The 20,395-nt window shown below is 52.5% G+C and overlaps 2 protein-coding genes across 8 annotated transcripts in view; one reads left to right on the top strand and one right to left on the bottom strand.

Annotated features, from left to right (window-relative positions):
* Positions 1–1,787: 1,787 nt before the first annotated feature.
* ZSWIM8 (zinc finger SWIM-type containing 8) lies at positions 1,788–17,611 on the top strand. 7 transcript variants are annotated; one of them, XM_017519559.2, is made up of 26 exons: positions 1,788–2,299; positions 4,531–4,684; positions 4,934–5,028; positions 5,202–5,374; positions 5,552–5,659; positions 5,791–5,872; positions 6,007–6,127; positions 6,807–7,008; positions 7,156–7,331; positions 7,694–8,684; positions 9,422–9,553; positions 9,701–9,880; positions 9,981–10,164; positions 10,389–10,472; positions 11,374–11,498; positions 12,598–12,838; positions 12,937–13,095; positions 13,186–13,414; positions 13,590–13,879; positions 14,037–14,260; positions 14,809–15,297; positions 15,830–16,013; positions 16,112–16,288; positions 16,452–16,571; positions 16,897–17,007; positions 17,132–17,611. In XM_017519559.2, exons 1-26 carry the CDS (start codon positions 2,092–2,094, stop codon positions 17,590–17,592), a joined length of 5,700 nt encoding a protein of 1,899 aa, XP_017375048.1. In that variant the 5' UTR covers positions 1,788–2,091; the 3' UTR covers positions 17,593–17,611. The 7 variants fall into 7 exon arrangements, with proteins under 7 accessions (XP_017375048.1, XP_017375046.1, XP_037591151.1 ...); XM_017519557.2 differs by having other exon boundaries at positions 10,374–10,472; XM_037735223.1 differs by having other exon boundaries at positions 1,789–2,299; positions 10,374–10,472; positions 15,830–15,989.
* Positions 17,612–17,712: 101 nt separating this feature from the next.
* Positions 17,713–20,395, bottom strand: part of NDST2 (N-deacetylase and N-sulfotransferase 2) — a 6,793-nt gene continuing 4,110 nt past the window's right edge. The window contains exons 7-12 of the mRNA XM_017519567.2: positions 19,675–19,819; positions 19,360–19,534; positions 18,979–19,149; positions 18,762–18,871; positions 18,464–18,566; positions 17,713–18,354 (exon numbers count right to left, since the gene is read on the bottom strand). Coding sequence (XP_017375056.1) covers positions 18,229–18,354; positions 18,464–18,566; positions 18,762–18,871; positions 18,979–19,149; positions 19,360–19,534; positions 19,675–19,819 — 830 coding nt within the window. The 3' untranslated portion in view covers positions 17,713–18,228. The remainder of the gene's footprint in view (positions 18,355–18,463; positions 18,567–18,761; positions 18,872–18,978; positions 19,150–19,359; positions 19,535–19,674; positions 19,820–20,395) is intronic.

Here is a 20,395-nt window from a genome sequence, read left to right as displayed (position 1 = left end):
AAAGTGCTGGAATTACAGGCATGCGCCACTGCGCCCAGCCACTTGTCTTTTTGGTTTTTGTTTTTTTGGAGACAGAGTCTCACTGTTTCCCAAGCTGGAGCGTTGGAATACAGTGGCAGGATCTTGGCTCACTGCAACCTCTGCCTCCCAGGTTCAAGGGATTCCCCTGCCTCAGCCTCCCAAGTGGCTGGGGTTACAGGCGCCTGCCACCACACCTGGCTGGTTTTTGTATTTTTAGTAGAAACAGGGTTTCACCAGACTGGTCTCCAACTCCTGGCCTCAGGTGATCCACACACCTTGGCCTCCTAAAGCGATGGGATTACAGGTGTGAGCCACTGCGACCGGCCTCACTTGTTTTTTGTTTTTTTTTTTAATAAAATTAAAAGCTCTTGCACCCTTATTATTTCTACCTGGCAATTAGGTAGAGCTGATTATCATTTGTTTGCATTCTCCAGTGACCTCACCACTGGACTTTCCGAAATGGTGAGACAGAATTAACAATTGCCTTCTTTGTTTATTACCTGTTTATTTCTCTCAAGTTATCTGCCTGGTTGCTGAAGGCATTCATTTATGTGATTCCCCTGATATTAGGAAAAACTGCATAGCATTTTATGTATACTCTGTCCTTTCAGGAATAATTGAGTTAGTTTTTTTAATGTACTCTACAGTGTTAAATGTGGGACAAACGATCAGTGGTGCTTTTAATGCACCAATGGGATAATTATTAAGGTAAGAAGGGGTCTTGCCTCCCTGACCCACTGACAGCTGTCTCTTCCCATGCTGTTTATGTGTAGATCCTGGGGCAACTCCCCAGTTCTACAGGATGAGCCTTTAAGCCATGGGAAGAAGCTCAGTGTCTAGGCACTTTGTACTAGGCTTAGGAGTTCTTAACCTAGGCCAGTAGACTCGAGTTAAGACGTCTGTGAACTTGGGGGGGAAATTTATATTTTTAACTACAACTGAAATTTAGCATTTCAATCAGGGCTATGGGAAACAAACCACAGTAACATTACCAAAACCTATATGAAATCACGGTATTTTCATATCATTACAGTTGGTTATAAATATCTCAAAAAGCATTTATACTTATCACTAGCTTCAAAATTATGATAGTTACTACACTTCCTCCTAAATTTTGTCATTCAATATATAACTAAAGGAGCATTATTGTTATAGATTTATTAATATTTTGATAATTGTATTTCAACATAACTGGTTTCCTTTGTAATTCTTGGTATTTTGTGCATTTGTAAACAATCTGAGAGTCCATAAACCTACCTAGAATGCTAAGAAGTCCATGGCACAAAAAAATGTTAAGAATTCCTAGACCCAAAGGCCGTATGGACAAACAGTACAACCATTTCCTGAAATCGAACGCATTCTTTCCTGATGTTTTCCCCAATTAGACCCAATAAAAAAGGTCGGCTGGATTGCAGACTTCTGGACTACGATTCCCAGAAGGTGGTGCTGCCCTGGGGCCTATCCAGAGTTAAGACAATAACTCCATCCAATAGTTCCTATGCGGTCCTGACAGCCTACAATTCCCAACATGCATGGCGGCTGTTTATTCCTTAGGGACATTATGGACTCCGAGTTATTGCTGGGATCTGTAGTTGTTTCGTGTAATGTTGGGAGTTGGCTTGCCCTTATGGTATCTGAGGGTGGGCCTGAGAAAAAAAAGCACAAATGCAGCAATTAAATAAACATGTCCCCTACATCCGCCCGTACCCGATCCGGATCCCGAGCGCGCGAGGGCGGAAGTGGTGGCGGCCCGCGCGGCCGGAAGTCCAGATCAGCTGATGGGGGAGGCGGCTCCGCAGCCGCCTAGAGGCCCCAGCCACAGAGCGCTTCGTCCCGGCCGTAAGTCTCGGAGACTGGCCAAGATCACCGCTTGCACCTCGCTTTTGGGCGAGGCTCGTTCCCGTCTCTTTTCCAGGCCTGAGATTCTCGCCCGGCACGGCCGCCCTGAGCGCCCCGGCCACCCCCAGCCCCGGCTCGCCCCTCAGGCCCCGGGCCTCCCCTCAACCCCCGGCCGGCGGCCCAGGCCCCGGATCCGCGGGCGGGGACCCGGCCCCGGGGGGTGCGGGCCCCATGGAGCTGATGTTCGCGGAGTGGGAGGACGGAGAGCGCTTCTCATTCGAGGATTCGGACCGTTTTGAGGAGGATTCGCTCTGTTCCTTCATCTCCGAGGCCGAGAGCCTCTGCCAGAACTGGCGGGGATGGCGCAAACAGTCAGCGGGGCCCAATTCCCCCACTGGCGGCGGTGGCGGAGGTGGCAGTGGCGGTACCAGAATGAGAGGTGAGAGTGAGCTGGGGGGAAGAGAAGCAGCAGGCCCTGCTTGGGCCTCGCTCGGGAGCTGTCCGGGACCGAGAGCTGTCTTCAGCCAGGGGAGGAGCGGGGAGCTGTCCCCAGCTGGGAGCTGTCCCCGACTGGAAGCTGTCCCAAGCTTAGAACAGACTTCAGGACTCGCTTTTCCGGCCTTCCTGGGGTGGGCTGGCTTCTCCACACGTGTGTCTGTGTTTCCGCGCGCGCACGTTGTGGCAGAGAGATCCTGTGTTGGACAGAAAGTAAATCTTCCGTCACTCCTTTGCCTTAGAGATGAGATAAGGGAGAATTCTGTCTTTGACTTGGGAATACTTAACTGAGTTGAGTCTGAGGCATACCGGAAAATAGAAGAGAATGTGGGTAGGGGGCTGATTGTGAATAAGTGACCACTTGTGGCGCCCCACCGCATTGCAAAATGCATTGGGAGCGTCTTGCTTTGGGGTGATCATCTCTGATCCCAGAAGCATTAAGATGGGATCCCACCCAGTGGAAAGTAGAGGTGAGCTGGCCTGCCTGCCAGAGATTCCATAGTTCATAGGTTTAGGCTTTGCTTCTGGCCATGTCAAACATCCGTCAGAAGCCAAGGCTGGGACTTGCCTGTGCCTTCCTCATGGCACAGTTTTTGTCCTGGTCCTCAGTGGAAGCTGGCTTTTTTCAGCAGTTGAGGAGTTTAATTTGTGTGATTCTACTCAGGCCTTTCCAAGAGTCCCGATTTCCAAACTGGCTTGTGGAGATTTCTGGTACTCCTCTGGGACAGAGAGAAATTTACTTGTATCACTTTTTACAAGTGGTGGAGGGGTGGTATTCAGCTTCAGTTGAAGAGGACGTATGTTCTATGTACACACACACACACACACACACACACACACACACACACAGATCATAGGCAATTTTACCGTGGGTCTTCTGTGGCCTTTCGGCTTCTTTCTTATTTGAATATGTAGGTAGTCTTGGGGCTTAGTGCTCCTTCACTTTGAGGGAAGTAACTGAAGTCATGGTGAGGAGGATTTTTAATATATTGGTGTTATCTTCCTGGTCAGGTTAAAATCTGGGAAAACATGCCATATTCCCCCAAACACCCCACTTTAGTCAGTCGTAAAATACAGGGCTGGGCACGGTGGCTTGCACCTGTAATCCCAGTACTTTGGGAGGCTGAGACAGGTGGATCACTTGTGGTCAGGAGTTCCAGACCAGCTTGGCCAACATGGTGAAACCCTGTCTCTACTAAAAATACAAAAAAAAATCGCTGGCTGTGGTGGCACATGCTTGTAATCTCAGCTACTCGGGAAGCTGGGGCGGGAGGAAAGCTTGAACCAAGGTGGCGGAGGTTGTGGCGAGCTGAGATGGCACCAGTGTACTCCAGCCTGGGTGACAGAGACATCATTTAAAAAAAAAAAAAAAATTTAAAAAAAAAAAAAAAAATCTAAAAATAAAGGTTAACTTTTTTAAAAAGATTCTTTTTCATTCTATTATTTTATGATCTATTATTGTGACTGGCAATTTTGTGAGATGTACAGTTTGTCATGTTATCACTGCTTTTTGATTAAAACACTGTGGAAAAACCTTGAGTGGTAACTCCATCTTAGTCCAGTGATTCCAGTTGCAGCAGCAGCTGGGTCCCCTGGGATAACTCTCCCCATGATGGTTTCCAGTGTGGAAAGTCGTTATTTAGGTGTGTCAAAAGGGGTCTGGCTTCTCATGCTTCTTGAGGTTCCTTTTGGACTCTGGCCTATCTTTCCTCCTTAGCTAGGGACCTAGAGTCATCCAGAGTAAAAGGGATTAAAAAAAAAAAAAAAAAAAAGCAGTCAGAAGCAAGAATGCCAGAGGAGAGACATTAGTCATGTAATCTCAATTTAAAATGCTCGTGGAATATGGAAAATTCAGTGCTGAGCCATGTGGACAGGGTTACTTGCTAGGGTCTTGGAACACACCTGTCTGGCCAGGAGTTTCTTAGGATATCTCTTGTAGCTTCTGTTCTAGACCTTAGGTGTAGCCAGCTGTGGGCTGGGGATTGTCCAGCTCCCCTTTCCCATATGGAGGTTAGTGTATCCTGATGGGGGGTCCCTAGGACCTTCATTCAGGTCTCCTCTTTCTTGCATAGTAAAGGTGAGGCCCAGGACGTGGCACTGGCATGAGTGCCAAGAAACCATGGCCCTTTTCATTTCCTATTCTCTTTCCCCTGATCCCAACCATTGTTTGCAAAGATGGACTGGTGATCCCATTGGTGGAGCTGTCAGCAAAGCAGGTGGCATTTCACATCCCATTTGAAGTGGTGGAGAAAGTTTACCCACCGGTGCCTGAGCAGCTACAGCTCCGAATTGCTTTTTGGAGCTTCCCTGAGAATGAAGAGGACATTCGGTGAGGCTAAAGAACTGATGGTGGGGAGTGGGGTCCTGATACTCCACACTGTCTGCTGGGTTTCCCATAGAACAAAGGAGACATTGTATTTGGGGCAGTGGTGAGAGGAAGACAAGGGAGGGATTGCTTGGGATTTTCCCTCTGAGAAGGAGTGAGGCTGGGGAGAGTGCATAGGGCATTGTGGTCTCTGACAGGGTCTGCCAAAGGTTATTTGCTGAGTTGTCGCTATGTCCTCTTATTCACCCCCAGGCTGTATTCGTGCCTGGCCAATGGCAGTGCAGATGAGTTTCAGCGAGGGGATCAGCTCTTCCGCATGAGGGCTGTGAAGGACCCATTGCAGATAGGTGAGTGGCCCATCATGCCATGTGGCACACCCTGCTCCTTTTATCTCCTGGGTTATGAATTAAGGACACACTGCAAGAAGCTGGAACATGTCTGAATGACTGCAGGGCCAGGGTCAAGGGCAGAGACCCAGGTCTCAACAGCTTTCCCTGACAAAGCCCCCATTTCTCCCCAGGGTTCCACCTGAGTGCTACAGTGGTGCCGCCTCAGATGGTCCCTCCCAAAGGGGCCTACAATGTGGCTGTGATGTTTGACCGCTGCCGGGTCACTTCCTGCAGCTGTACCTGTGGGGCTGGGGCCAAATGGTGCACCCACGTCGTGGCACTCTGTCTCTTCCGCATCCACAACGTGAGGCCCTCCCAATTTATCCCGGCCCTATCCTACGCTCCATCCCCCCCTTCTCTGCTGCATGCCTGGCTACAATGTGAGCCCCCGCGCCTCTCCTACTCTGCCTTTCTGTCCCCAGCTCCAGCTCCAGCTCTCCTGTTCTCAAGATTGTTCCATTTTTCTCTGTGTCCCCTTCAGGCTTCTGCAGTCTGCCTTCGAGCCCCAGTCTCAGAGTCCCTGTCCCGGCTACAGAGGGACCAGCTGCAGAAGTTTGCTCAGTACCTCATTAGTGAACTCCCTCAACAGGTGGGTGAGGTCAGCACACCCTCCTGCAATTAGCTCTGGGCCAGGCTGCATAGCAGCCTTTCTGTTAGGCCCAGGCCTTCATGGGTTCACCTATGCTGTGTTTTGTCTGCCTTTGTCTCTTTCTCCCTCAGATCCTCCCCACAGCTCAGCGTCTCCTGGATGAACTCCTGTCTTCCCAGTCAACAGCCATCAATACAGTGTGTGGAGCTCCGGGTGAGTGCAGTGAGAAAGACGGGCAGTAGGAAGAATGCAAGCTTGTAGTGCAGAGCGCCACTTACTCAAAGCTTGCTGTTGTTAGGCAAATCCAGGCTCCTATCTCTAGGTGACTGACTGCCTGTCATCCTCAGACCCCACAGCAGGGCCTTCGGCATCGGACCAGAGTACTTGGTATCTGGATGAATCGACACTCACTGACAACATCAAGAAGACCCTGCACAAGTTCTGTGGTCCTTCCCCTGTGGTCTTCAGGTACGTCGGATTTCTGCATACCTGTGTCTGTGGTGGAGGGGGAGTGTCCCTCAGGCTGATGACAGATCCTTTCTTCTATTCATGCCTGTGACACCCACCTTTTATTCCCTGAACTGGCATAGTGCCTGGCACACAGTTGTCACTAATGAATCAGTGGATGATGATGACCTTGTATAATCACGGAGTGGTCTGCTCTTATCTAGGTAGAGCAAGAGTTCTTTTTCTTCCTTTGATAGATCAGGAAATGGAAGCAGAGAAAAATTAAGAATTTTTGTAGCTGAGGGCAGTGGCTCACACCTGTAATCCCAGCACTTTGGGAGGCTGTGGCGGGTGGGTCACCTGAGGTCAGGAGTTTGAGACTAGCCTGGCCAACATGGTGAAACCATGTCTCTACTAAAAATACAAAAAATTAGCTAGGCGTGGTAGCACGTGTCTGTAATCCCAGCTACTCGGGAGACTGAGGCAGGAGTGGAAGGCGGAGGTTGCAGTGAGCTGAGATTGTGCCATTGCACCCCAGCCTGGGCGACAGAGTGAGACTCCGTCTCAAAAAAAAAAAATTAGAATTTTTGTAACAGATGTCCTTTTCCCTCTATCTTCTGTATTTTGGGGCTAGAAGCCCTTTTAGGTTTCATTCAGGCCTAACTTAGCATCATGGTTTTCTGTTCCCCTGCTTTTACAGTGATGTGAACTCCATGTATCTGTCTTCCACGGAGCCACCGGCCGCTGCTGAATGGGCATGTCTGCTGCGCCCTCTGAGGGGCCGTGAACCAGAGGGTGTCTGGAACCTGCTGAGCATCGTTCGGGAGATGTTCAAGCGAAGGGACAGTAATGCTGCCCCCTTGTTGGAAATCCTCACAGACCAGTGCCTCACCTATGAGCAGGTAATTGCCCAACGTTGGGGAGCCCCATGGTGGCTCATTCTCTCCCTCCCCTCACCTCATCCTTCTCTTGCTGAAAGGGACTCTGGGAGAGATACTCTATTTTTCTCTGAGCTCTCAGGTGCAGCTCACAGCCTTCTTTGTCTCCAGATAACAGGTTGGTGGTATAGCGTGCGCACCTCAGCCTCACACAGCAGTGCCAGTGGGCACACGGGTCGTAGCAACGGGCAGTCAGAGGTGGCAGCCCATGCCTGTGCCAGCATGTGTGACGAGATGGTCACACTGTGGAGGCTGGCTGTGCTGGACCCGGCACTCAGCCCTCAGCGGTGAGTCTCCCCTGAACCTCACCGCAGAACTGAGCCTGGGCCAGTTCAGGACAGACTGAACCTTCATCTCCTTGTTTGCAGGGACATACTATGATTTTAGTACTTGGGAAACGGGAGGTGCTGAGTACTAATGTTACCAGTGATTTATGAGTCCTTTTCTGAGAGGCTTTCATCCTTCCCTCCCTAAATAACACCCACTTTTCAAAATTCCCTGGTGGATGTTTCAGTGATACCTATGGGGCTGGCTTAAGAAGTAATTTCCCGTGTCCTTTCTCTGTACACCTCTTTGGGGTGTACACCTACCCCATGCCCATCCTTTCCCATTAGCCCCCCCAGCAGCCTCCCGCCCTTTGTTCCCACAGGCGCCGGGAACTATGTGCGCAGCTGCGGCAGTGGCAGCTGAAGGTGATTGAGAATGTCAAGCGGGGCCAACACAAGAAGACGCTGGAGCGGCTCTTCCCTGGCTTCCGGCCAGCGGTGGAGGCCTGCTACTTCAACTGGGAAGAGGCCTACCCACTTCCAGGTGTCACCTACAGTGGCACTGACAGGAAGCTGGCACTGTGCTGGGCCCGGGCCCTGCCCTCTCGGCCAGGTGTCTCCCGCTCTGGGGCCCTGGAGGAATCCCGGGACCGGCCCCGACCCCTTCCTGCTGAGCCAGCTGTGCGGCCCAAGGAGCCTGGGAACAAGCGCAAAGGCTTGGGTGATGGGGTCCCCTCATCACAGCGGGGTCCCCGCCGCCTCTCAGCTGAAGGGGGAGATAAAGCTCTGCATAAGATGGGTCCAGGTGGGGGCAAAGCCAAAGCACTGGGTGGGGCTGGCAGTGGGAGCAAGGGCTCAGCAGGTGGGAGCAAGCGACGGCTGAGCAGTGAAGACAGCTCCCTGGAGCCAGACCTGGCTGAGATGAGCCTGGATGACAGCAGCCTGGCCCTGGGTGCAGAGGCCAGCACCTTCGGGGGATTCCCTGAGAGTCCCCCACCCTGTCCTCCCCACGGTGGCTCCCGAGTCCCTTCTACTTTCCTTCCTGAGCCCCCAGATACTTATGAAGAAGATGGTGGTGTGTACTTCTCAGAAGGGCCTGAACCTCCTACAGCCTCTGCTGGCCCCCCTGGCCTACTGCCTGGGGAAGTCTGTACCCGGGACGACCTCCCTTCTGCAGATGAGAGTGGCAGTGGGCTCCCCCAAACCAAAGAGGCAGCCCCTGCAGTTGGAGAGGAGGATGATGACTACCAGGCATACTATCTCAATGCCCAGGATGGGGCTGGGGGCGAGGAAGAGAAAGCCGAGGGCGGGGCTGGGGAGGAGCATGACCTGTTTGCTGGGCTGAAGCCACTGGAACAGGAGAGCCGCATGGAGGTGAGGGGATGGAAGGAGGGAAGGCTGGGTGCTTCTTAGCCACAGCTGGGAGGGGCCATCTAGCTCTAGTTGGGAGTGTCGGGACCATTAGCAGGACTGTGAGAATCCTGTGGCAGGTACCCAATTGGCCTCCCTATTTTCAGTCCACTCTCTTAACTGCTTCCACATGATTTTCCTGAAAGGTGATGGTGTCACTGTGCTGCTTAAAACCCTTCAGTGGGTTCCTATTGCCCTTAGGATAAAATGAAAGTCCTTGGCATGACTTACGAGGCAACACTTGATCTGGTCTTTGCCTGCTTTGCCAGCCTCACTTGGCTGCTCTGTCCCTTGCACTCTAGTCAGCTGAACCACTCCTGTATCTGCCATGCTGTCTCTTGCCTACAGGATTTTGGACAGTTTGGCCTTTCTGCCTGGAATGCTCTTCCCTGTTAGCCTGTGTTCCTTCTTCAGGTCTCAGGGATCTTAAAGATCACTTCCTCTAGAGAGTCTCTGATACTGTCCCTGTGCCTCAAGATATCCCACCTGCTTCCCCTTGACCTTTCCCCATAATAGCTGGCAACATGGTGGCATGGGTGTTTATGTGTCTGTGTTTCTAACTGAACAGAGCTCTTGTGGAGCAGCACAGGGCCTGGGATATAGCAAGTGCTCAAGGAATGTTGGCTGCATGACTGAGCATGATATCCTGCCCCTGGAAGTTGAGACTCCAACCTGTCTGGTCCCATGTCCTCCCTCTCCAGGTACTGTTTGCCTGTGCTGAAGCCCTGCATGCACATGGCTATAGCAGTGAGGCCTCCCGCCTCACTGTGGAGCTTGCCCAGGATCTACTAGCCAACCCACCCGACCTCAAGGTAGAGCCGCCCCCTGCCAAGGTGAGAGAGACCCCCTTCCTCTGTCTTCCCCTCCCCTGCTTACCCCCAACCTGCTCCCATGCCCCACCCCAAGTAAGAGCCTCCTTTTACCTCCACCAAAGTAAGTTAGAATCATCTGCCTGTCTCCTATGCTTCTTCCCTCTCTAGGGCAAGAAGAACAAGGTGTCCACAAGCCGTCAGACCTGGGTGGCCACCAACACCCTGAGCAAGGCGGCCTTCCTATTGACAGTGTTAAGTGAGCGTCCAGAGCACCACAACCTGGCCTTCCGAGTTGGCATGTTTGCCTTGGAGCTACAGAGGCCTCCAGCTTCTACCAAGGCCTTGGAGGTCAGGGGCTCCATCTCAGCATTATACTTCAGTCTCTAGAGGCTTGCACCTTGATCTCCATTGAGGCACTGGAGGTCTGAGCTCCTTCCTGTGCCCTCAGGTGAAGCTGGCATACCAGGAGTCTGAGGTGGCTGCCTTGCTCAAGAAGATCCCTCTGGGTCCGAGCGAGATGAGTACCATGCGTTGCCGGGCAGAGGAGCTTCGGGAGGGGACACTCTGTGACTATCGGCCTGTGTTGCCTCTCATGTTGGCCAGTTTCATCTTTGACGTTCTCTGTGCTCCAGGTATGGTGCCTGACCCTATAGTAAGTGGGGAACTGGGGTAGGGGTACCTTTCTTTAAGAAAGACCAAGAGCCCCAAGGTTCTTAATCCCTTCAGGACCCATCAGGCAGCTTCATGGTTAGGTCTGTGATGATGAGGGTCTTGGATTCCCTTGCATTTTTTCCCATGTGTGATACTTCTGTCTGCCTGACTTACCCCAACTTTTATACAGTGGTTTCTCCCACAGGTTCCCGGCCCCCAAGTCGCAACTGGAACAGCGAGACACCTGGGGATGAGGAGCTGGGATTTGAAGCAGCAGTTGCTGCCTTGGGTGAGTCTGTCAACGTCTTGAGCACATCCATGAGCTAAGCCTGGTTTAGGTCTTGAAGGACGTGAAACCTGTCCCTTGTTCTGAAGGGCTGTATGGTAATGGGAAAGTCAAGATGACATGTGTGAGCTAACTAGTGCCTCTAAGACAGGAATTCAGGGCAAAAATATGTGCTGTATGGCTGGGCATGGTGGCTCATGCTTGTAATCCCAGCACTTTGGGAGGCTGAAGCAGAAGGATCATTTGAGCTCAGGAGTTCAAGACCAGCCTGGGCAACATAGCAAGACCTCATCTCTACTAAAAACAAAATAAATTAAGTACCCAGGTGTGGAGGCACACGCCTGTGCTGCCAGCTACTCCGGAGGCTGAAGTGGGAGGATTGCTTCAGCTTGGAGATGGAGGCTGCAATGAACCATGATTGCACCATTGCCCTCCAGCCCAGGCAAGAGTGAAACCTTGTCTCAAAAAAAAAAAAAAAAAAAAAAAAATTGTGTGCTGTGGGTGTTGTGTATTGTCAGGGCACCAAAACAAAAATCTAGGGAAATGGCAGAGGGAAGTGGTAGAATATGGACTGTGGGTTAAAAGGTCAGTAGGTCCTAGACCAGGGAACACCATGAGTAAACACAATGCAATCAAATTTTCATGAGAGTGAGGAACCCAGCTTCTCTAAAATGGTAAGTACCTGTTGGGTAATCAGATTGGACCTGGTTTTGAAGGTTTTGAAAAGTACACCAGAGCTTAGGCTGGATGTGATAGTCAACTAGTACTTCTATAGGTGATGTGGGTTGGACTAAGGGAACCCCTTACCTCATATGCTGATGGCTAGGGAACCCTGGCCCTTTTGCCTTTGCTGTCTTGGGAATTATGACTACTCTTAATCCTCATAAGGCCTTCTTACTCACAGGCATGAAAACAACAGTGAGCGAGGCAGAACATCCCCTCCTATGTGAAGGCACACGTCGGGAGAAGGGTGACCTGGCATTAGCACTAATGATCACTTACAAGGACGACCAGGCCAAGCTTAAGAAGGTAAGAGACTGGGGCCAGGCATGGTGGCTCACACCTGTAATCTCAGCACTTTGGGAGGCCAAGGTGGGTGGATCACCTGAGCCCAGGAGTTTGAGACAAGCCTGGGCAGCATGGTGAAACCCTGTCTCTACCAAAAGATAACAAAAATTAGCAGCTGGGCCTGGTGGCACGTGCCTGTAGTCCCAGCTACTTGGGAGGCTGAGGTGGGAGGATTGCTTAAACTCAATAGGCAGAGGTTGCAATGAGCCGGGTTCCTGCCACTGCGCTCCAGCCTGGGTGACTAAGCGAGACCCCGTCTTAAAAAAAAAAAAGGGATTGAGGTACTGGGCCTTTGACAGGCAGAGAAAGAGAGCATATTTTACTACCTTTCTCAGGGAGTTTCCAGTACAATGAGAAAAGTGCTATTTTGGGCTGGGTGCAGTGGCTCATGCCTGTAATCTCAGCACTTTGGGAAGCAGAGGCGGGAGGATCGTTTGAGACCAACCTGGCCAACATAGTGAGACCCTGTCTCTACAAAAAATTAGAAAATTAGCCGGGCATGGTGGCGCTCGCCTGTAGTCCCAGCTACTCGGGAGGCTGAGGTGGGAGGATTGCTTGAGCCCAGGAGTTTGAGGCTACAGTGAGCTATAATCCTACCACTGCACTCCAGCCTGGGCAACAGAGCGAGACCCTGTCTCTTAAAAAAAAAAAAAGAAGAAGAAGAAAAAAAGAAAAGTGCTGTTCTGGCCATAGGAGGTAAGTAGGAAATCTTGGGGACATCTCATAAAGAATAAGAGAAGACCAATGGTTCTTATAGGAGTGTTTGGGCATGGGGTGGAAGAAGAGAAGCAGAGGGCATAAAGTCGTTTATTCGCTTATTTCAATATTTATTGACTCTCAGTATATTCCGCCTTGTGGTGTTATGGAAGATACGTTGGGGTTGAATAAGTTACAGACAAAAGACATGTAAACCAGAAGGTCGTCCTGTAGTTGTAACTGGGGAAGGCTCCCTAAGGACATAGCGCTTGGCTGTTTCAAGGAGAAAGGAAGGTAACAGAAGTCAGGAGATAAAGGGTATCCTGTCACTGCTTCTCTGGAGGTCACTGCTTCTGTCTTCCAGATCTTAGACAAACTCTTGGACCGAGAGAGCCAGACACATAAGCCACAGACGCTGAGTTCTTTCTACTCATCTAGCCGCCCAGCCACAGCCAGCCAGAGGTCTCCTTCAAAGCACGGGGGTCCATCTGCCCCAGGGGCCCTGCAACCACTGACCTCAGGCTCTGCAGGGCCTGCTCAGCCAGGGAGTGTGGCAGGGGCTGGGCCAGGCCCCACTGAGGGCTTCACAGAGAAGAATGTGCCTGGTGAGGTGGGGGCACTGGGCAGGGGGGATGAATGGTGTGGAGCTATGTTGGGGTCTCCTTTCCTGGGCTCATCCCAGTGTCCTGTTTTCCTCACCTAGAGAGTTCCCCACATTCCCCCTGTGAGGGTCTTCCATCTGAGGCAGCTTTGACCCCAAGGCCAGAGGGGAAGGTTCCAAGCCGCTTGGCACTTGGCAGTCGTGGAGGCTATAATGGACGGGGATGGGGCTCCCCAGGACGGCCTAAGAAGAAGCACACAGGTAGGACAGCCTGTGGGCTAGCATAGAGGGAAGGATAATCCTGGGACCGCTGACTTCTGAGACTGATTTGTCTTGCGGGGGGGTGGTTAGGCATGGCCAGCATTGACAGCAGTGCCCCTGAAACAACATCGGATAGCTCCCCTACCTTAAGCCGGAGACCACTTCGAGGAGGCTGGGCCCCCACCTCCTGGGGTCGAGGACAGGACAGTGACAGCATTAGCAGCTCTTCTTCGGACTCCCTGGGTTCCTCATCCTCCAGTGGAAGTCGTCGGGCCAGTGCCAGTGGAGGAGCCCGGGCGAAGACCGTTGAAGTTGGCAGGTCAGTGGGAAGAACTCCCCATCTTCCCTGATCTGGCCTACCCTCAGAGCCACATCCCTAGTGCAATCCAACCATTGTTCCCCAGCATCCTCACTTGCCCTGGTCCTTCCCAATCTACCTGAACACCCATTTCAAAGAAACCCCAACCCCCGTCCCTACCCCATTGCCCCTTCAGGTACAAGGGCCGCCGCCCCGAGAGTCATGCCCCCCATGTACCCAATCAGCCATCAGAGGCAGCTGCACACTTCTACTTCGAGCTGGCGAAGACAGTGCTGATCAAGGCAGGGGGCAACAGCAGCACTTCCATTTTCACACATCCATCTTCCTCAGGGGGCCACCAGGGTCCTCACCGCAACCTGCACCTTTGCGCCTTCGAGATTGGGCTTTATGCCCTTGGCCTGCACAACTTTGTTTCTCCCAACTGGCTCTCACGTACTTATTCTTCTCACGTTTCCTGGATTACAGGTAAACCATGTGACCTGACTTGGGTATGGGAGGGGGATTAATTGGTGGGGATAAGAGCCTTATCTTTGTGGGATTACCGATCTGATGAAAGAGACATTCTTACACCCCAGTGGTGCCCATGCTAACCCCACTCTGCCCTTCTCTCCTTTTCCCTAAGGCCAGGCCATGGAGATAGGCAGCGCAGCCCTGACTATACTGGTAGAATGCTGGGATGGGCATCTGACGCCCCCTGAGGTTGCATCCTTGGCTGACAGGGCTTCACGAGCAAGAGACTCCAATATGGTGAGGGCAGCAGCAGAGCTGGCCCTGAGCTGCCTGCCCCATGCCCATGCATTGAACCCCAATGAGATCCAGCGGGCCCTGGTGCAGTGCAAGGAACAGGTATTTCTATGGGCAATCTGGGAACCTCTTCTGGGGCATCTGGGCAGGGGGGTTGGGCATGGGAAAGCTAAGGGCCCAGCTCTTGATTCCCCTTTCCTGGAGTTTACAGATGACCATTTGTCCTCTCATGGTGACATTTTACATGTTAATGTGCTTTCACACCAATCTTTCCTTTAGCTCACAACTCAAAGGTTAGGTTTATGTGTTTTACAGATAAGGAAATGGAAGTCTACAGTTTAGGGACCAAGGTGATCACTCAGGATAGAAAACTTAGGGAAGGCCTCATACATATAGGACTTGAATGGGAGGGGCCTGTTAAATTAGTTTGGAACTAGGACTATAACCTGGGTCTTGACTCATTTTTGGTCAGAATTTGTTCAATGTCTGTGAAGCACTCATTGCTCTGATACGGACTCTAAGCATTGACACTGACATCTGATGCCTCCCTGGGAATGAGACAGCTCTGAGGGAGACACTGGAATGTCATCTGATACCATCCATGTGGTAAGGGCCTTTCCCCCTTAACACTCTGTGCCCCTCTCTTCTAGGACAACCTGATGTTGGAGAAGGCCTGCATGGCAGTGGAAGAGGCGGCTAAGGGTGGGGGCGTGTACCCTGAAGTGTTGTTTGAGGTTGCTCACCAGTGGTTCTGGCTATATGAGCAAACCGCAGGTGGCTCATCCACAGCCCGTGAAGTAGCTACAAGCTGTAGTGCCAGTGGGATCAGGGCAGCTGGGGAGGCTGGGCGGGGTCTGACTGAGGGTAGAGGGGGCCCAGGGACTGAACCAGTTACAGTGGCAGCGGCAGCGGTGACAGCAGCAGCCACAGTGGTGCCTGTCATCTCGGTTGGGTCCAGTTTATACCCGGGTCCAGGACTGGGGCATGGCCACTCCCCTGGCCTGCACCCCTACACTGCTCTACAGCCCCACCTGCCCTGTAGCCCTCAGTACCTCACTCACCCAGCTCACCCCACCCACCCCATGCCTCACATGCCCCGGCCTGCCGTCTTCCCTGTGCCCAGCTCTGCATACCCACAGGTGAGACCAGTGTTCTGCTCTGGGGTGAGATATGTGGGAATAATACTGGGAATTCATAGGAGGTTGAAGTGGGGTACTCTGGGAGTATAATTGGGCTGTCCAAGAGTCCTGGTGAGGTGGTGGGAGCCTGGGGACCCAGCCCAACTAAAGAAAAGATAGGTGGGCACAGTGGCTCACACCTATAACCCCAGCACTTCGGGAGGCTGAGGTGAGTGGATCGCTTAAGGTCAGGAGTTTGAGACCCGCCTGGCTAACGTGGTGAAACCCAGTCTCTAACAAAAATTAGCCGGGTGCACGCCTGTAATCCAGCTACTCGGGAGGCCAAGACAGAACTGGTTGAACCTGGAAGGTGGAGGTTGCAGTGAGCTGTCGTGCCACTGTACTCTGGCCTGGGTGACAGAGTGAGACCTCATCTCAAAATAAATGAATAAATAAAAATAAATGTCAGGATAGCAACTTATGGGGGTGAAGCAGGAGAGCTACATCCTAATCGAACTTGGCATCTTCCCTCTGTTCTTCTCCCTGCCCCTAGGGTGTGCATCCTGCATTCCTGGGGGCTCAGTACCCTTATTCAGTGACTCCTCCCTCACTTGCTGCTACTGCTGTGTCTTTCCCCGTCCCTTCCATGGCACCCATCACAGTACATCCCTACCACACAGAGCCAGGGCTTCCACTGCCCACCAGTGTGGCCTGTGAGTTGTGGGGCCAGGGAACAGGTGAATGGAGGGGAGGCACACTGGGCAGGGGAGGTAGGGAGGGACTCTGCCTCTTTTTGGGCCCCGAGTTCCTCACATGGCTCTCATCCCACTCTTAGTGAGCAGTGTCCATCCAGCATCCACGTTTCCGGCCATCCAGGGTGCCTCGCTGCCTGCCCTGACCACACAGCCCAGCCCTCTGGTTAGCGGAGGTTTTCCACCGCCCGAGGAGGAGACGCACAGTCAGCCAGTCAATCCCCACAGCCTGCACCACCTGCACGCTGCCTACCGTGTCGGTGAGAGGAGGTCCCTTTCTGTGCTCTTACCTGCAGTTGTGGCAGTGGCTTTTCAGAGGACCCCTCCTCTAGCTCTTAATTTGTTTACTGTGGGGTCAGGTGCCAGGTTGGGGTAAAGGGTGAAGATAATACACCCTACCATGTGCCCACCCTTATCTCCCAGGAATGCTGGCACTGGAGATGCTGGGTCGCCGGGCACACAACGATCACCCCAACAACTTCTCCCGCTCCCCCCCCTACACTGATGATGTCAAATGGTTGCTGGGGCTGGCAGCAAAGCTGGGTAACACCTCCCCTCCCTAGGACCATTGCCCCCCCCCAACCTGCTCTCCCTACCTTCCTTATCCCAGACCTCCTTCCTAGCTCTTGCTCAGAGTTGAGGCCTTGGTCGGGTATGTGTGCGTGCGCGGGGGGCGGAGGGTTACCTCAGCTCCTGGGGTGGAGGGAGGCTCTCTGCCAGGCCAGAGCTGAGATATGTAAGTCGGGTCCCTAGGGCAGAGGTGGCCACCCCCGTCTCATGCCCCTCCCCCTGCCCCCCAGGAGTGAACTACGTGCACCAGTTCTGTGTGGGGGCAGCCAAGGGGGTGCTGAGCCCGTTTGTGCTGCAGGAGATCGTCATGGAGACGCTGCAGCGGCTGAGTCCCGCTCATGCCCACAACCACCTGCGTGCCCCGGCCTTCCACCAACTGGTGCAACGCTGCCAGCAGGCATACATGCAGGTGACAACCCAGAGTATACAGCAGGGTAGAGCACTTCCTGGGTGGTCTAGGACCAGAGGGAAGGGAGGCAGGACCTGGTTCTGTGCTTTGTACTAAGGCTCATCCTGCGCACATCCTCCTCCAGTACATCCACCACCGCTTGATTCACCTGACCCCTGCGGACTACGACGACTTTGTGAATGCGATCCGGAGCGCCCGCAGCGCCTTCTGCCTGACGCCCATGGGCATGATGCAGTTCAACGACATCCTGCAGAACCTCAAGCGCAGCAAACAGACCAAGGAGCTGTGGCAGCGGGTCTCACTCGAGATGGCCACCTTCTCCCCCTGAGTCTTTTACCCCTAGGGTCCTATACAGGGACGCAGGCCTGTGGCTATGGGGGCCCCTCACACAGGGGGAATGAATCTTGGCTGGACAGATCATCCTCACTCAGTTCCCTGGTGGCCCAGACTGACAGCTGCTCTTCGGCTGTGGCTGTGGGCCAAGATGTCTCAGACCCTAGACGCCTAGGGCTGGGGGAGACAGCCCTGTCTGGGAGGGGGCGTTGGGTGGCCTCTGGTATTTATTTGGCATTTATAAATATATAAACTCCTTTTTTACTCTAGTCGACTTGGGCCTTTCCCTTCTTTCCCTCCATGTGCAGATGAACTGGGGGGAAAATGACACTTGCTTTCGTCTAGGTTTTTCTCACTCCAGTGAGGCAGACAAAACAGAAAAATAAGGATGTTTATTAAGGACATTTCTAGCCCACAGCTAGGACTCATTTAGCTCTATGAGCCACTCTCCGACCTCATCCCCATTCAATGTGAATGACATTAGGGAGGCCGGGCCACAGGTAGATCCCACTGCCTGACTAAAGGGGCCATAGCAAAGGGTCCCTCCCATAGCCAGGTATAGATACACTGCTGTGGATGAAGAGGGAAATCTCATTGGACTAATATATTCCTCCACACCCTGCCTGGACCCTTTTACTCCTACCTACCTCCCAAGATGATAGGTCAAAGGTACCTAGTACCATGATGTGGGGTACCAGAGGAAGCCCCTTTATTAGGCCCAAGAACTATGGGAAAAGCATACCCTTCCCTTCTAAGCCATCTCAGGCCTGGGGGCTACTGAGGTAGACAGGGAGGGGCCAGGCCACTCTAATCCCCCTTGTGGGCCCTGGTCTGGGCTTGCCCCATAGGGAAGCAGGGGGTATTTTGCTGGTACAGGAGGCTAGGACATCAGCCCAGACTGGAATGCTGCAGTTCTTCCCGAAGCCATGAGGGCACTGGCTGTCCAAGCCGGCTCAGCAGCTTCGACAGCTCCAAATTATGGTTCCGGAAAAATTCCGTAAGGAAAAGACGGGACTGACAGGAGAAAAATGAAGGCAGAAACGGTAAGGAGTGGGACACTAGTTGGACACAGAATCAGATCCTGGAAGTGGAGTGGGATCCCCTGCCCCCTGCCTTTACTTACCTCAGCGTCCATATCTGGGTACCTCCGGCCTTTGCTCCGGCCTAGACAGCGAGTCTTACCACCTTCAAGTCCCTGGCACCAAAATCCCTTATCGTCATCAAACCTGCTCAACAGGAAGAGGCCATGAAGTGGCAGGGAGAAGAGAAACTCAAGTTCCATAAATGCACAACACCCCTCCCTGCCCACAGGGACATGTCTCCCCTTGTGAGACAGAGGAAACCCATGTCTCTAACAAACATGGTCAACCTGATTCCCCATTTCCCACAGAGTCCTCCTCCCCTAGGTCACGCTCTCCCACCTGAGGGTCCGTGTGTAGTTCAGAAAGGGTGTGATACCCAGGAACTTCTGGATGCTCTCCATTGAGGCTGCTGGGTTGGTACGCAGCTCTTGCCCATCCACAATCAGCAACTAAAGGGACAGGGATGTGGTTCCCTCTATATTCCTAAGAAGCCTCTGGGCTGAAGGGAAAAAGAGGGGAAGGGGAACGCCATTGAGGGCTCTTGGAGGGATTATACCTGTCCAGAGGGGTAGTAAGTCAGCCAGCGTTGTAGATGGGTAGAATAGTAGCCAGGGACAAGACAGCGGTTCTGCAGGGAGCGCAGTGCCAGAGGGGTCTGGGAGGAGGCTGAAATCACCTGATAGAAGGTATAATTCAGAGCAACTGGGTCTCCATGGGCTCGCTGATGCTGAAGGACAAAGAGAAGGAAGGTGAAGGACTGGTGATTTGACAGTATTATTCTGTCCTTATGCATGGTCTGGTGACAGACAGTACAGCATAGGCACCTGTCCCCAAGGCACTAGTTAAGTTTCTCTACCCTCACTCCTTTCTCCCTCTCTAGCAGTCACTGCACCACCCCCCAACCTTTAGCCCATTGTGTCCCTAGCCTCAGGCAGACCTGGTACCAGGAATAGGCCCTGTCAGCAGGGTTGGTGAGCACAGTGATGATCTTGGCTCGTGGCAGGAGGGCAGCCCCACGCCGTGGCACAACCTCTGAATCAAAATAGGTGGCACTTTTTTCAAATAGGAAATCAGTGCTGGCATTGGAAGGGACAGGGAAGAAATCCATGTACCTAGGAAGTAGCACAGAAGAGAGAGAAGCAGAAAAATATGCAGAGTGAAGTGGCCAGAAGTCTGCTGAGGGAAGCTGGAATGGGGTATTTTGGGGGAAGGGAATTCCTCTGAGAAACATTCAAATGGGGCCCAGTCTCACCAGTCAATACCCTTGTGGTAATTAGGGCCGTTGAAGAACTGAATCTCCTCAAATGTACTGGGGCTAGGGAAGCTGCTAGTTACAGCTGGGTGCAGGCTCAGGAAGAAGTGAATAGCCGTAGTCCCTAAATGGGAGAGAAAGGCCACTATGGGAAGGAAGCCAGCTCAACAGCATGAGCTTGAAGGAAGTGAAAAAATAACCACTTGGGGTAGGAAAATCCCCTTTGGCCAAACTACAATGATAGGAGGCCCAGGGAAGGGCTAAAAGAGCAATTCTCAGCTTTGACTGCACTAGAATGACTTGTGGATCTTGTAAAAACTTCACAGATGATTCTGATACACAACCAGGGTTTAAGAATCACCACCCCAAGAGATTGGATCAATGAGGGGTGGGTATAAAGGGAGTTCCTTTCTTTCTCCCTTAAAAATTCAAATTAGGGCACGGTGGCTTATACCTGTAATCCCAGCACTTTAGGAGGCCAATGCAGGCGGCTCACTTGAGGTCAGGAGTTCAAGACCAGCCTGGCCAACATGGTGAAACCCCGTATTTGTAAAAATACAAAAATTAGCCAGGCGCAGTGGCACGTGCCTGTAATCCCAGTTACTGGGGAGGCTGAGGCAGGAGAATTGCTTGAACCCTGGAGGTGGAGGTTCCAGTGAGCTGAGATGGTGCTGTTGCACTCCAGTCTGGGCGAAGAAGCAAGACTCCGTCTCAAAAAAAA

Source organism: Cebus imitator, unplaced genomic scaffold (assembly GCF_001604975.1).
Source record: "Cebus imitator isolate Cc_AM_T3 unplaced genomic scaffold, Cebus_imitator-1.0 Scaffold755, whole genome shotgun sequence".
Taxonomy (NCBI): Eukaryota; Metazoa; Chordata; class Mammalia; order Primates; family Cebidae; genus Cebus; species Cebus imitator.
Note: the sequence above shows the minus strand (reverse complement) of the source record. Positions and strands in the feature narration are given on the sequence as shown.

Excerpts from the sequence above, each read along its gene's own strand:
- ZSWIM8 (XM_017519557.2), top strand. The coding sequence starts at position 2,092 with ATGGAGCTGATGTTCGCGGAGTGGGAGGACGGAGAGCGCTTCTCATTC. Across the intron at positions 12,839-12,936 it reads CACAGAGAAGAATGTGCCTG|AGAGTTCCCCACATTCCCCC; the intron begins GTGAGGTGGGGG and ends TTCCTCACCTAG. Across the intron at positions 16,572-16,896 it reads GGGGCTGGCAGCAAAGCTGG|GAGATCGTCATGGAGACGCT; the intron begins GTAACACCTCCC and ends TTTGTGCTGCAG.